The sequence below is a fragment of the Syngnathoides biaculeatus genome, chromosome 10 (assembly GCF_019802595.1).
Source record: "Syngnathoides biaculeatus isolate LvHL_M chromosome 10, ASM1980259v1, whole genome shotgun sequence".
Classification (NCBI taxonomy): domain Eukaryota; kingdom Metazoa; phylum Chordata; class Actinopteri; order Syngnathiformes; family Syngnathidae; genus Syngnathoides; species Syngnathoides biaculeatus.
The window spans coordinates 13,760,502-13,775,533 of record NC_084649.1 but is presented as its reverse complement, the minus strand read 5'-3'; the positions used below and the strand labels follow the sequence as shown (position 1 = coordinate 13,775,533).

At 41.9% G+C, this 15,032-nt stretch overlaps 2 protein-coding genes across 5 annotated transcripts in view; one reads left to right on the top strand and one right to left on the bottom strand.

The window, feature by feature from the left end:
• LOC133507404 (zinc finger protein 385A-like) overlaps window positions 1–4,816 on the bottom strand; it is a 29,376-nt gene extending 24,560 nt beyond the window's left edge. For 2 of the 4 annotated variants that reach the window (XM_061832365.1, XM_061832364.1), the window contains exon 1: window positions 2,674–2,784. Coding sequence is in view for 1 of the 4 variants with exons in the window: in XM_061832361.1 (XP_061688345.1) it covers window positions 4,439–4,448 (10 nt within the window). In the remaining 3 variants the exon portion in view is untranslated. Of the gene's footprint in view, window positions 1–2,673; window positions 2,787–4,438 lie in introns of those variants that run through there. The other 2 variants (XM_061832361.1, XM_061832362.1) reach the window with 2 other exon arrangements.
• Window positions 1–15,032, top strand: part of stat2 (signal transducer and activator of transcription 2) — a 76,916-nt gene that overhangs the window by 45,187 nt on the left and 16,697 nt on the right. The gene's annotated exons all lie outside the window — the stretch shown is intronic.

Here is a 15,032-nt window from a genome sequence, read left to right as displayed (position 1 = left end):
ATAATCCTTTTATAGGAGCACTCACACACCTGCTGCAGCTTGACTAATAGGGCTCGCACGGACCCAAACAGAGCAAGCAAGAAACTCAACCAAGAGTCAACACACGTTGAAAACAGTCGAGCCAGCAGGTGCGTCCTCCAGCGGCTTTTTCAAGGGGAGGAGACAAAAGACGGACGGTCAGGTGACGGACAGTATAGAACTAGTATGTCATTTTCTAGGGAAGCAATAATTACAGGTTATATTTTGAGCGCCTGTGTGGTTTGATGGAATCACGTGGTCTTGAAGCAACACACAAAGATAATGACGGGTCGGCGCCAGGCTCGCAGCCCTCATGCCTCATTTGGTAACCTTGAAACCAGTAAATGACAGATCTACACATTTCTGCCTTTGTGTCCTAGACCTTCTTATTATATAGATGGTCAAGAGACATTTGGCTCAGCAAAAACTTTTGTCTGTGCCTTACCAAACAGTTGAACTGGTTCAAGACATATCAGATGACTGATTTTCACTGCATTCAGGTGTAATCAGCACTAACTCATTGGACAAAATACAAGCACTCTATTCTTTCTATTATGATACACTTGTATCATTCACTTTTACCATCCGATCCATATCAAATATACATGTAGGATTTTAAGTAAAATTTCAACAGTTCAATCTTACGAGTCCATTGAAATGCATTTTTCCAGCCCTCGTGCTACTTTTGATGTCTACACTTGGCCACCAGGGTGTGGTATAATCTAGCGTAACACACGAAGAAGAGTTACACTACTGAGTCATAGTTATGTATAAGCAGTTTGAGGCAGAGGGTAAAGATATCTGCCTGAGTATTGTTTTGTTGTCCATCTACATGTTTTGCTTCACAGTTTGTGTTCAAATATCCATTGCTTAAAGCAGTGGTTCTCAAATATTAGGGTTAGGTCACGCATTTTCATACCTTACTCGCCCACTTTTACAGAAGTGAAGAACAATAAAAAGTATTTTTCAAAAACAGCCTTTGAAAACACATAGTACAGTACAACCTCGGTTCTGGACCACAATCTGTTCCAGAAGGCGGTTCGAGAACTGATTTGTTTGAAAACCGAATCAACCGCCGCGCACGTTATGTTATTTCCGGGTTTTTTCGGCGATGTGGGAATTCACAACAAAGCACGTCGTGGGTCAGCTGGTCTGGCGGCGCACATTCTGTTATTTCCAGGTTTTGTTGGAGGTGGTAGAATACAGAAGCAAAAAATTCTCAAAACTTTCTTTCGAAAATCGATTTGTTCGAGAACGGGGATGTCGGAGAACCGAGGCTGAACTGTCGATCATATTTTTAACCAAACCTACATATGGTTACATTTTCCAAGGGCCTTTCAGAGCACCTTATTAGAAAGTGAGGGTGAAAATGGAGTCTACATCTACGTATATGAATATCCTGCTGCTGCTGCTGTTTTTTTTGTTTTTGTTTTTTGTTTTTGTTTTGTTTGTTTTAAAGAAATGAAGGATGTAGACCACATTCAGTTTTAACAGTCTTACAATTATGCTATGAAAACACCAATGGCGTTCCCCCGAGTAAATACATTCCTAATACATGCCTGTTAAATTTGTTCTCTTGCAAATAAATCTGACCTTGTATGTACGTCAAATATTTCACTACTGCTGGCAATGTAACCCCAATTTGTATGCAAATCGGAACATGCTATAATCTCTCACTTATCAGAACTAATGTACTTTGTAGGTCATAATTACAGAACACATTTGTATGAAAAAGACAAAATTCGCTAAGGGATGGTTCCATCTTGAAGCACTGGAAAATATGAATATTCTCTAACCAAAATTTTCTATGCCACTACCGTCATAAGCAGAAAACCTCTACGACCCACTTTTGGGTCTTGGAGTTGCATCTTCTTTTGGGATGTGTTGCCAAAAAGGAGAAATTAGTTATGGTTGAGTCTTGAGTGACATGAACGACGGTGGTTGAACTCCAAAGTTGTGTGTAACTTCAAAGATGTATTCGTATCTGACAATTTTGATGCAATTCTGAACTGCATCGCTTTAGTCGCATTAAACCATCGAGCTTCTGATATAATTGGTCACTCCCTCAATTAGAACCTCCCTCCCAACCCATCTATGTACATTCTTCACACTCGCTTACAACAAAAATGTTGGAATTTTTATACATTTATCATAGTTCAATTTAAATAATCCAAGATCAAAATATTTTCCATAAGACAAAAGATCATAAAAGATAATGAAAAAAAAAATCAACTGTCTCACTGACATTTAATTTTGCTTCGAGAGATGAGCTCCACGGCTTTCTCTGCGCAGCAACTTTTTTTCAACGTGTGGGCAGCAAGCGCCGCAGAGGTGCTGCGCGGGCCAAGGCCGAAGGTTACGTGATAAAATACGGGCGTCGTCGACCGTGCCACCGTGAGAGTATAAAGCGCCCTTAACTTGTGTTTGTGATCACGTTTCCCTTTCCGGTGTTTTAATGTCCAAACTCGCAGCTGAACATCCACAATGCTCACAACTCTGAACAATAACATTACCACGGCCATTCAAGCAAACACAAATGGGATCCGGTCTGGTCCGCTAATATTATGCTCCGCTGATGTCATCATTCAAGATATTCCCCTTCATACAAGCCAGTCTAGTAGAACAATGACTTCAAAGCAGTTATTTTGAAGGTACCTTACTTGTTGCTCGAAGAAATTTGCTACCTGCTTGAAGTTCATATATGCTATTTAATCAAGTTCCATTGCTGCTAATGATGCTAGATTGACTCAGTCTGTGAGAAATGTGTCAGTTTGTCAAGCATGTGTTTGAAATGCCAATACTGGTCATCCTTCACTGCCTTGCCTTGATTTAAAGGTCACGTTGTTTATCAAAGGCAACATACACTTCTGTTTTTTACGGGGCTTTTACGAGTGCCAGAACATATGGGGTGCACACACATCCACGGACACATTGTTAGTGAGGAAGGGGTGTGCGTGAGTAGAAAAACATGTGGTCTTTTATTTTAAGTAAGTCAAGACATCTAACCTAAGGATGTGAAATATTCATTGTTAAAAAAAAATGCATAAGAGTCACCATAAGCTGCTATCCATTGAGGGAGATTAGCCATATTTAGAAGGGTTAGAATGTGTAAGTCTTTGCTCTCTCGTGTTCAAATCGTGGATATAGCCGGAGAAAATACAATATGTTGATGTGATACTGACATGTGAATGTGTTTAGAGACTGATGTGCCAGTTAAAATCAGATTAACCCTGTTCCAGCACAGGGGGTTTCATCAGCATTAAAGCTAAAATAGAGTCTAATGAAATATTCACATCATCTGCACACACACACATCGCTGTCACTGCAGTTTGTCCACTAGTTTAAGAATCTTTAAATGATTCCACTCTTAATCTGAAAGGAAAGTACTTTATGCATATAGGAATGAATCTGCGCAGTATATCAAACAATTGCGGATGTGAATTTTTGATATAACCAAAGGCTTCATAACCTAAATGGACCACAGCAAAAAAACGTTATTCTTTCAAGCACGTTTGAGAGGGCCTAGCGGTGAAGTTGTATATTGCTCCCTCACCCCTCCCTTTTTGAGCGAGGAGAGGAAATGAAGATGACCTTCAAGCGTTGTCGTAATGCAACATTGTCATTGCACCAGCGATGCTCCCGAGCGAGCACTTCAACGTCATAATATCCCATCTTTTAAATGTTCGCAAAGCCAGCGCTTGACGAACAACAAACATCATCTATTGTGTTTGTGCATTCAGGGCTACTGTAGAAAAATGGCGTTGCAAGATGGCGGGCTCTGTAAAAAACAAACAAAGAAAGGACCTCGTAGATATGCTTTAGTCCTAAAACTCAATTCTTAGGTTATGATGAGGTTGGAATATTATGCAAAGATTTTGGGGTTTCCTCTGGTTTTAAATAATGTTAACATAAATATCCATAAATCATCCCTTTCAATCAAATCTCCTTCCAATTCCGATTATAATGAGAATAATATTGAAAAAAAAATGTCATACAATTTGTCCTTCCAAAAATAAAAGTGAATCTGATCCTTTAAAACAAGTCAGAGCTTTGTAAACAATTGTACACAGAGTGCAACAAATTTTCTAATAAATGGTGCCAAGTACCCATTACATTGATGATAGTACAATAATCAGGCCTGTAAATATGTATTCAGGCTTATGGAGAGCACCAAACTGAGATTCATGATCATTTTGGCAGTAATATTAAATGTAATAATGCGTGAATGTGTTCTCTAACCTGTACACATCTTCTACAAAATCATTATAATCATCATCATTATATCATAACAGCCAATTATAAAGAAGAAAAAAGCTATTTCTTTGTTTACTTCCCTGTGACTGTGAGTGACCGCATGCATCAAAGTTGTGTAATGATGCACAAAAAAAGTTACAGCGATTTAAATGAACGTAAGACTCACCTAAGATCATCCTGAACCCTTCCACAGTGAACTTGTTTTTGTCCACAATGTCGTCGTTCGCGTCGCCTCTAAAGTGTGCCAAACCTCGAGTGCGCGTCTCTCTTAAAACTCGGCATCAATGCGTAAGAAGCATCCGAGATCACAACCTTCACTTCGCATCCCGATGTCGTCACTCCTGTCCTGCTCTTTTGCGCCTCTGATCGCGATTCACGCCGTAGCTGGAGGAGAACCGCGCTGGCCCCGAGTCCTACTGCAACATGCGCTGGGATTCTACTGCGTGTCAGGCGGCCACTAACGTATTCACCGGTAGACGTTCCGTTCAGCCGCAGGAACAACAGCGACTAGAGCTTAGGTGAAGCTTCTCGAGAGGAGCCTCTGCACAACTATCTCTCCCCCTCTCTGCCTGTCTTGCTCACATTTTGGGGTTGGGTATAACCTAGAGGCACCTTGCACTCCCGAGCTGTGATTGGCTGCAGGCTCAGCCAATGAGAACAGCTGGATTAGTGCGTTTTCTTGGGGTGTTTGAATCAGGAGGAAGAGGTTATGTTGCTCTCTCCTTCCTTTTTGCCAGCCTGCTTTTTTTTTGGGGCACCCCAGCACAAGCATATATTGCGGTGTTTCCATTTGCTCCGGTCTGCCAGCGATGTGTTTTTTTTTTTTTTTTTTTTCATAATACAGAGAAAATAGCTGTCGGGGAGCAGAGGCGGAGGTGTTACAAGAGACTGACAGCTTGGGAGAATGGATGGAACGTTTGAGGGAGCGGATGAGCGATTGAGGTGAATGCGCACTGACTGGGGGTGAACGAGCGGGCCGAGGAGATGTGCTGACAGCTGTTTTGACACCGCTGACGGGGCTCCAAAAAGCACACGTTTACCCCAATAGGAAGGCAGGGCCGATGTACCGTGTGCGTATCCTGATACTTTCCCGCAAGATCTAGCGGCGGGGTCACATGACCTCTTAACTCGCACACCCTGCATGTTTCATCTGGTAGACTTCACATGGTGTGTCTGTGTGTGTGCGCGTGGGAGATAAGGTTTCCTCATTAGTAGGCCCCGGCTTAATAATGCAGGTAGGTGTATTATTGTTGCCAATGGGCCAGGTGCTAATGTGTGCCGTCTCAGGGTGGGGGGGCAGGCACTGCATGACTTTAATGGATGTCACCAAAGTAAACTGAAACCGGACCTGTAGACTCAGATGACACGTTATTCAGTGTTTGTGTGTTTTGTGTGTGTGTAATTTGTTCATCTGTATCAGTGACGGGAAACTGATTACCTGGAGGGTCCGCAAATGTTCTATCATTACCAACGAAGGGTCAGAATTAACATGCACTCCTTGATATGTTTAACTTTATGTGTAACAACACTTTTGAGTCTGTTTGGGACACCGATTTGAAGAGGTCCCCATTCACTGTAAAAGAACAATCACGGGTGCTTCTAAAAGTAAGAGCATTGGACTGTTAACAAAATTGGACCCAAGACATATATTATTTCTAAATATATCTGTCTTCGAAGTTAAGTGCTGAAAATGTGTGCAAAGACAGAAAAAATGATTACTGAGTTGTTGAGATATACAATAGCCTTAACACAGTCAGGATTTTTGGGGCCCATCAGCAAGTTTAAAAAGAGGACTGATCACAAGTCCGATCTCTATATGAATCAGATTTTTTCTCCATTTTGTTCTTGTAATACACACGATACGATCCGTTGTTGTTGTCGCCGCCATGGTAACCGGTGTATCCAGTCGCGTTTGAGTTGACTATATCAAGTCAAGTGACGGTAAAAGAGAGGATGTGGCGGTGTTGCAATACAAGATTTTATTGCAGTGGTCTGACATAGTACAATTGTGAAAGACCAAATTTGTTTTATCGTCTGATTCAGTGATGACGTGTTGTCTGTCCCAAACCACCAGCAGTTTTTTTAAGTAACGTCGTTGGTCATCAGACATTTACAGTCTTATGTAAGGTCATGCAACAAGGCTAAAAATATCCCTGGTTTTGAATTCAAATATAGTAAAGCCTCGGATCTCGAACGTCCCCTTTTTCGAATAAATCAGTTTTCGAACGAAAATTTAGAGATTTTTTTTTTTTTTGGCTTCTGTTATCGAACGAAAATCGGTGCTCGAGTGCCCCCAACAAAACCCAGAAACAACATATTGGGCGCGACCAGACCAGGTGACCGACGACGCACTTCATTGTGAATTCCCACGCTGCCTAAAAAACCCGGAAATAGCATAATGCGCACGGTGCAAGCAGCTGACCCACCCACGACACGTTTTGTTATTGTCAATTCGAACATCCCCCCCCCCCCGAAAAAAACCCCACAAATGACATAATGCACGCGGCGCAATCAGCACACTTTTGTTATTCTGTATAACGCAGCCTCTGTACACAGAAGTGTCGCGTTAGTGACTGTTGTTTTTCTTCTTATCGAGGACTACAGTATTAACCCCCAATCATGGCTCCAAAGAAGGCAAGTTGCTTGTTTAAAGTTTTTCTGCAATTTTGTTGATTAAAAAAAAGTTTACAAGGCTGGGGGCCGAGTCGCTACAGATACGGCAATGGACTCCCAGCCCAGCGTACTCTACTACTAAAGCATACATTTTAAGCAAAAAATAAATATATTTCTCAAATTATTTTATTATATAAAGTATTTCAACTATACATGTATTTCTACTATGCAGTCTATTATCGGGAAAAGCAAAAGAAAATGCCTTAAAAAGCTAAATTGGGGGAATTGGGGCATCACTGTATGGTGTACTCCATGGTGTAAAGTTTATAGAATAGTATCTTGCAACTCTATGGCACCATATAAATTTTCTGGACTTTTTGGGGTGAAGGAAAAAGTACAGGTTGGTCCGTCCCCACAATATAACTACTAAGCACACTAATTCCATGGAGTGGCCATTTTGCGGAGTTGCCATTTCCTTATTCATACCAACAAGTATAGAGTGCAAATATTCATCAAATTATACCCCCCAAAAAAGCATCTTCCCTGTACCTTCTTTTTTTTTGTTCCATTTTAAAGCCTGATTTCACAAAATTCGAGTTCAGGGTGGATTCTGCCTTTTCCCCAAAGTTAACTGAGATAGATTCTGGCATTCCGTTGACCCTTGTGAGGACAAGCTATTTGGGAAATGAATGGATGGATTCATTTCTTCATTGCCATCTTGTAACAATACTTTCCTCTGTGGTATTAGCCAGTACTTGCGGGTGTGGAATTTAAAAATATTCCCCATAGCCAGTTACATGAACGTAGAGCACACAAATGATTTTTTTTTTCCTTTTACTCGTAAAAACGTGTAGAAAGTTATCAATTATGAACAGCAAATGTAATGGTTGAAATACCAAGAGGTAGAGAGAAAAGTATTTAGTGTGTGCGCGTGAGTGCGCGTGTGTGTCACGTCGCCGTGACAGCAGGTCACACTTGCCGTATTCTAATTTTAGATGCGATCGTTAGCGCACAGTCCACAAGAGGCGCGCCGGTCTTTAATAAAGTCGTCATTGGGTTACAAATGTGTTGGTAAGCACCTTTAGGTCAAAGGCAGATATGAGCAAACTATTAAACACTCGACCTGAGATTGGCTGGCGAGCATTGCCGGGTATGCCCTGCCTCTTCTCTAAAGTCAGCTGAGATATGCTCCACCCCCCAAATGAGGACAATGGATGGATGGATATTCAAAACTCAGTTTCTACCATCACTTTCCCATTTAAAAAAAAAAAAAAAAAAAAAAAAAAAGCTTTACTTGAACAACAGTTTGGAGATATAACCCTCTTCATGTACTACAGTGTCGTCTGGCACCGAGGGAGCGTTTCATATATACCAGCCACAGTTTGGAGTTGTAAAGCTGTCACGTCGAGTGACTAACAGCGTGTTTGTCCTTTGGAGGCGGAGTGAGGCCAATCCAGGTAGAATAGAGCAGCTGTTTACTGCGCCGCAGAGGTCAATGGAGGTGTCGACTGGAATAATGATTGGGGTTGACTCTTGAGCAACATGAACCCCCTACCAAACACACACACACACACACACACACACCACACACACACACACACACACAAAGGTTCATCACTATAGCTCATGATCTTGATGAACATTTACCTACAGCTCTTTAATTGGTCCTATTGCAAGTTGTACCTTCACTTTTATAGAGCTGTATAATCCTTTTTATCTTCTTCTTTTCCTTTCGGCTTGTCCCATTAGGGGTCACCACCTGGTATTCCCAGGCGGTCTCCCGTCCATGTACTAACCAGGGCCAAACCCGCTTAGCTTCCGAGATCTGAGGAGATTCTTTTTATATTTTAAAACTATGCCTGTGTTATTTGAAAGTCTTCTTTCAAAATACACAAAGGATAAACAATTACCGTAATTCCTGGCCTACAGAGCGCACCTGGTTATAAGCCTCGGTACACAGAAAGATTTTAACACTAGCGTTAGCGCGGCGCTAGTATTAAACTCTTTCTGTGTACCGAGGCTTATAACCAGGTGCACTAACGCTAGCACCGTGCTAACGCGAGCGCCGCATCACCGCATTGTAAGCGTGTGAAAAAAGTCGAGGCTTTTAGGCCGGAAATTACGATACGGAAGACTCAACATCTTCTTGTCACACTGGTTCAAATCACTCAGTCTCTTTTAAACGAAGCAATGCTGTTATCTAAAGGTAATCTGTGCTCACATTGTTTCACACTCGGCTTTGACATGACGATACAACAAGACTTTCTTTCTTTCTTTCTTTTGATCTGTTTGAGAGTGGCAAATCTAGGAGTCTACCTACCCATGGAGGGGTGGAGAAACTTGCCATTGGGAAATGTATTACTGTAATTCCCAGCCTACAGAACGCACCTGGTTATAAGCCTCACCCATTACATTTGTAAAGGAAATACCATTTGGTACATACATATGCCGTAGCTGTGTAAAAGCTGCAAGTGCCCACATTGAAACCCACATTGAAACACGAGATATTTACAAAAAAAGACGGTACACAGAAAGATTTTAACGCTACCGTAGTGCTAACACAAGCGTAGTGCTAACACTAGCAGCCCTGTCAGGGCCGGTTAAAAAAAAAAATCACTGAGACACGCCAGTAACAAAGCAGCAACACACTAGCACAGTGCTAATGCTAGCGCAGCACTAACATGGCCGGTAAAAGTCACTTCCTCGACACATATATTCCGGTCTCACTCTTACCGTTTCCGCTTAGAAAGAAATGCACAAATTAGCCGCATCACCGCATAAACCGCAGGGTTGAAAGCGGGTGAAAAAAGTTACGGCTTGTAGGCTGGAAATTATGCTATGTGCTGTAAATTGTAATTGACATAATAAACAAAACAAAATGCTCAAGACACCTTTTCAGTTATAGACACATAATGTAAGATTTTGATTGATATGATTGATTGATTGACTTACTCGGATGTTTTCCATCACATTTGATGAGTAGACAGCCTCTCAAGTGTGTATTTGTTTTGTATACAAAGTATTTTGATGTAAATTCTGACTTAAATATTGGAATCCGACTTAAGTCGCTACTGTAGGAACGGATCTCAGTCGTAGACCGAGGACTGCCTGTATGGTTACGGTGAGCGCTACTGATGGAAAATGTCGTTATGGGCCCCTCACACTCGAGAATATTTTTGTGAAAACAATGAAAAAGTCCATTTACCATATTATGTCCCATTTAATACATTTTGCATGCTCCAGTTGTCATTTTTGATGATGTATTTTTTTTTTTTAAGTCTACACTCTGTTTCACTCCTTTCTTCCTCCCTTCATACATTCCCCCACCGGTCAGCGATCAGACCAGGCTGATGTCCTCATCTTTGCACAACATTGCGTAGTTCCATCATTCAGCAACTTTCAGGGCCAGTTTGACTTTCATATATTCTTCTATGTGTAAACATGTTTGATAATTGGTCCATTTCGTTTTTTCTGCCCCTCGATTCATTTTAAAGTGATCAAAGAAGGAATTGAGTTTGTTGTGGCTGGCCTAAGTAATATCAGGCAACATCTAACCTGCATTCCACGATGAGGCTTCAAGTCTGAAACTTAAAGCACTTCAGAGATCCTCTTTCAGTTGGAATGAATGAATGTACAGTTGTGTTCCATATAATTGCCGTGTGAAAAAAGTGAAGGTATTGTGGAATGTACATCCTGAGCCAGATTTGCACTTCACAGGTATGTTCCTGTGCTACATTTCTGCTGGATGTAACAAAACATGCACCTTCCAAAAAACTCAGCTTTCACCTCGTTAGTCCATTTAATATTCTGCTAAAGGTCTTGAAAATCTTTTTTTTTTTTGGGGGGGGGGGTCAAAGACAAGCCTTATCCATTCCTTTTGGTCATCAGTGTTCTTCGCCTTGGAACTTTGCCATTTTCGCACCAGTCGCTTACATATTGTTGGAAACGGACCTTAACTAAGTCAAGTGAGGCTTGCAGTTCTTTAGAAGTTGTCTTGAGTTCCTTTGTGGCCTCCTGGATGAGTCATTGCTGTTCTCTTAAAGGTCAGATGACAAAGATGTTATGGGATCAGTTAATATTCATATTTGCTTTGTTTATATGTTATGTAATACATGTATGTAACTACCAGCAAGTTGTCAACTATAGTTGAGCTAAAAGTGTTTTTTTTTTTTTTTTAATTCCACATATTGAGCACTCCCTGAGCATACGTAAAGCTGGAGACACCGGAGTGCGGTAACTCCATCCACCGCAATGGCTGACCAGAAGTGCCATCGTAATGGATCTTTCCGATGGCGATCTTAAGCTCCCCCCCATTAGCCATATCTCACAAGCTTTTGAAATGGCAACTGAACATAACAGGTTTGAACTGGATTCTCTATTGCGTATTCCAGATAATATTGGGGTATGTTTTTTGCCAAATGCATCAGACTTGTCCAAGAGAGTTCTACAGAGAGGTCCCAACTATTTCATGCAAGGATATATACACGGAATTAAGAGTTTGGACAGAGCAGGACGCAATGTCAGAGTTACAGCGAAACGTTGGCGATTGATGCAAAAAAGTTTGAGGCCTCACAAACTTCATAATGAAATCCAGCAGGATAAAATTGCGGAATCCTTCTGTGCATGTAAAGCACGCTGAGTACTTTTTACTTGGAAAGATCACGAGTGATATAATTGTCGTCTTTATAAGTAAGTAGATGTATTCATTTGACTTGCCCCGCAATCGTACACAGTGCTCTGTTTTAAAACTCTGATGTGATGCACATAGACATTTCTCTTGCATGACATGGCGCATTTACATATCACTAACCCGACTCTTCGGCATAAAACATGACACACACTTCATTCAGCAGGTCAGCGATACACTAACAAGTGAAAGTTGTTGTCCTGCAATGTATAAAGCGCTGATAATTATTAAATCATACTCACAGAAGATACTTCTCCCTCACTTACCTTCGAACATACAGCCTTGTGTTTGTTGATGTTGTTCACATTTAGTTGTACGTGTGGTCTTCCGCAAGCCTTAATCCATCATTGACACTTCATCAACTGTGTTTTAGGCTTTGGGAAATGAATCAAATGAGCCCCTTGTAACCTAGCAGGATATTTTTCATCAGAATTGCACATTCCCCAAGCGCATCTGAGGTCCATTTTCTTTGTAACATTAACTTTTCCAAGTGCATGCTACTGACAACCAGCATTGCTTGTGGGACAATGTGGCGAGAGGGGCGCGTCAAGACAGGGGTTAAGACAATGTGGCCCTCTGATTGGCTATTATTGTACGAGTGATTGACAGGTCGTAAAGGTCCATTGACAAACACGGTGAGCTACCCTCTTTCCTCAAACATATTTAGCAATTTAACTGCCGTATGCTGTATAATCACTTTGAAATGGCTCATGTAGTCTGTGAAGGGATTCTACAGTTATCGAGAACATTTTCAACATCTTTATCCTCTTGACATTTATGGTAATCTTTGTAGGGCGGTCCACCACTGTTCCATGTTTTTTCCTCGTGAGGAAAATCCTCTCCCTTTGAATCTATATTTTTTTTAGGAATAAATGAACTCACCATTTGAAAACAACATTTTATATTCCTTAATATGAGATCGCTGATGTCGGCTCAGTAGCTCTTTTATTTTTGTTTCAAATGTGTTTGATTAAGTTGAGTTCAGGACTCTCGGGTTCCTCCACATTTGTAAAATTTGCCTTGTGCGCTTGCGCTCGGCGATGCTCGAACTGAAAAAAATCTTTTGCTGAACTCTTCCTTCCCACACAAACCCTCACAACGTCTTGACAAGGTAAATATTTGAGTTGTTGATACTTCCGAATACAGCTGCTTTTCTTCTGTCACCGTGCATCGCCCGCGACACGGGCTAAATATTCTAGTACGTTTCCACCTTTAAATGCTGATGCACTCAAAATTCCAAAGCGCTCTCAGCATCTCTGTCACTCTTGGCGATTAAGTTTGTCATGCAGCGAGACACGCTTGCCCAAGTGCTGGCTGCAAACGCAGAGGAATTTAATTCGGACTGTTGTGAGATGAGCGGAGTCACACATATCAAACACGATACTTCAACACTGCAACTGCACCTACATTCCTCCCCATTACCAGTTAAGGTGTAAAATCAGATCACATGACATTTATGTGCTTACCAGTGGTGTTTTGGACTTATATGGGATTATTGACTGGACGTGCAGGAGCCAAGGACCGAGACTGACATATGGCACAATGTCGAATAAATGTCAGTCTAATTCTGATGGGATCAAATATCAGTTTAGGAGACAGCTCAACTCCCGTATGTGTTACACAACTCTCAGTGAATGAGTCAGATTATATGTGAACAAGCTAATGACCTTTATTGCTTTATGGCAGCAAACAGTGATGCCCACTAATGTTTTAAAGTCATAGTGGATTGGCATTGTACATGAAAACAACATTCTTTATCACTGTCGTGACACAAAAAAAAATGAAAGTGGACCAACCTGAGCAATTTTCACTGACACCATTGTTGCAGCTCATAGAAACTATTGCTGCAGTACGATTCATCCTATGAACTGTTTTCTGCAACTGCCCCTTAAATGATGATTTTGGCATCACTGATTGATGATGGGCATCCACTTTAATAAAGGAGAAATCCAGTGCTTCGCATGAACAGTTTATCCTATAGGTCATGTAATATGGACCCTATCTTGACAATGTGATGTTGTGTTGAATCCTCTCTCATTTAATCGTGTTTTGAAAAGAACTTTTATTGACAATTACGAATTTTCAGGGGCGCTGCCATTTTCGTGAGTCACATGATCTATATGGGCATATGTGATGTGTTCTGTGGCGTTCCAAACGCTGGATTACATGGGACGCCATTATGCCCAGCGATGATTTTTCGGATTTATGCTCATCTGATGTAGCAGTATTGGTTGATCGGGAAGACGTAGGAATGCTTTCATACTGATTTGAACCTGTGGCTGTAATTAACGTTGAATATTCGGATGGTTCTTCAGGTGGAATGACGCGGAGTCTGACTAGTCGGAGGCGCGAACCGAGCTTTCAAGCAGCGGCCCGCGAGCCGAGCTTTCAGGCGGCGGGGGCCTTTAGCCGAGCGTCAGTGGTGGCGGAGGCCTTTGCCTAGCTTCGGGGTCCGGGGATAACGGGCTCCCCCGCCGACCGCTTTGTTAGCCCCGGACGCCCAAGCTAAGCTACAGGCCTCCCCCACCACCGAATCTCGGCTAAAGGCCTCCCCGGACGTTAAATCTCGGCTCCGTCGAATCTCGGCTTGCGGCCCGCCACCGGATCTCGTGGCCCGCCTTCAGTGGTGACGGAAGCCTTTAGCCTAGCCTCGCCGTCCGGGGCTAACGGCCTCCTCCGCCTGGAAACTCGCTCACGGCCGCCGCCGGAGCTTGTGGCCCGCCTTCGGTGACTTGCTCGTCATTCCCGTCTGAAGAACCATCTGCGGCTGCCGGCCCGGAGTCTTGCCAATCAACCGATACTGCTATTTCTTCATCAGATGAAGATAAATCCGAGAAATCAGTGCTGGGCATAATGGTGTCCCATGTAATCCAGTGTTTGGAACGGCACTGTGCACGTCACATACGCCCACGTAGCTCATGTGACTCGTGAAAATGGCAGCGCCCCTGAAAATCCATAATTGTCAATAAAAAAAATTCTCCAAACACTATTAATTGAGAGAGGATTTAACATCACATTGTCAAAATATAGTACATATTATGCATGCAAAGCACTGGATTTTCCCTTTAAGATCTTTAAATGATGTTATTTAATTTTTCAAATTACACTAAATGAGTAAATTGTCTACGACAGAGCTTCAAAGCTAAGAATTGAGAGTCACAACATACGGACCATCTGAGAGATACGACTTACTCACACTGTCAGTAACTCTCATAAATTGTTGCTGACTGTCAAAATAAATTATGAGGAAGAAAATGCTGACAATAAAATGGATCTCTCGTGATTCTGCCTTCATCTCAGAATTATCTTCATTTTGCCAAATATGTCAAAAACAAGGAATTTATCTCTGGTAGTTGGATCCGCTCTCGTACAGCAACAGACAGCCAATTGACGGGATACTTTTGAGACATAAAGACATTACGAGGACAGTCATGGAAAACTCGTTTTGCTAGTAATCGGG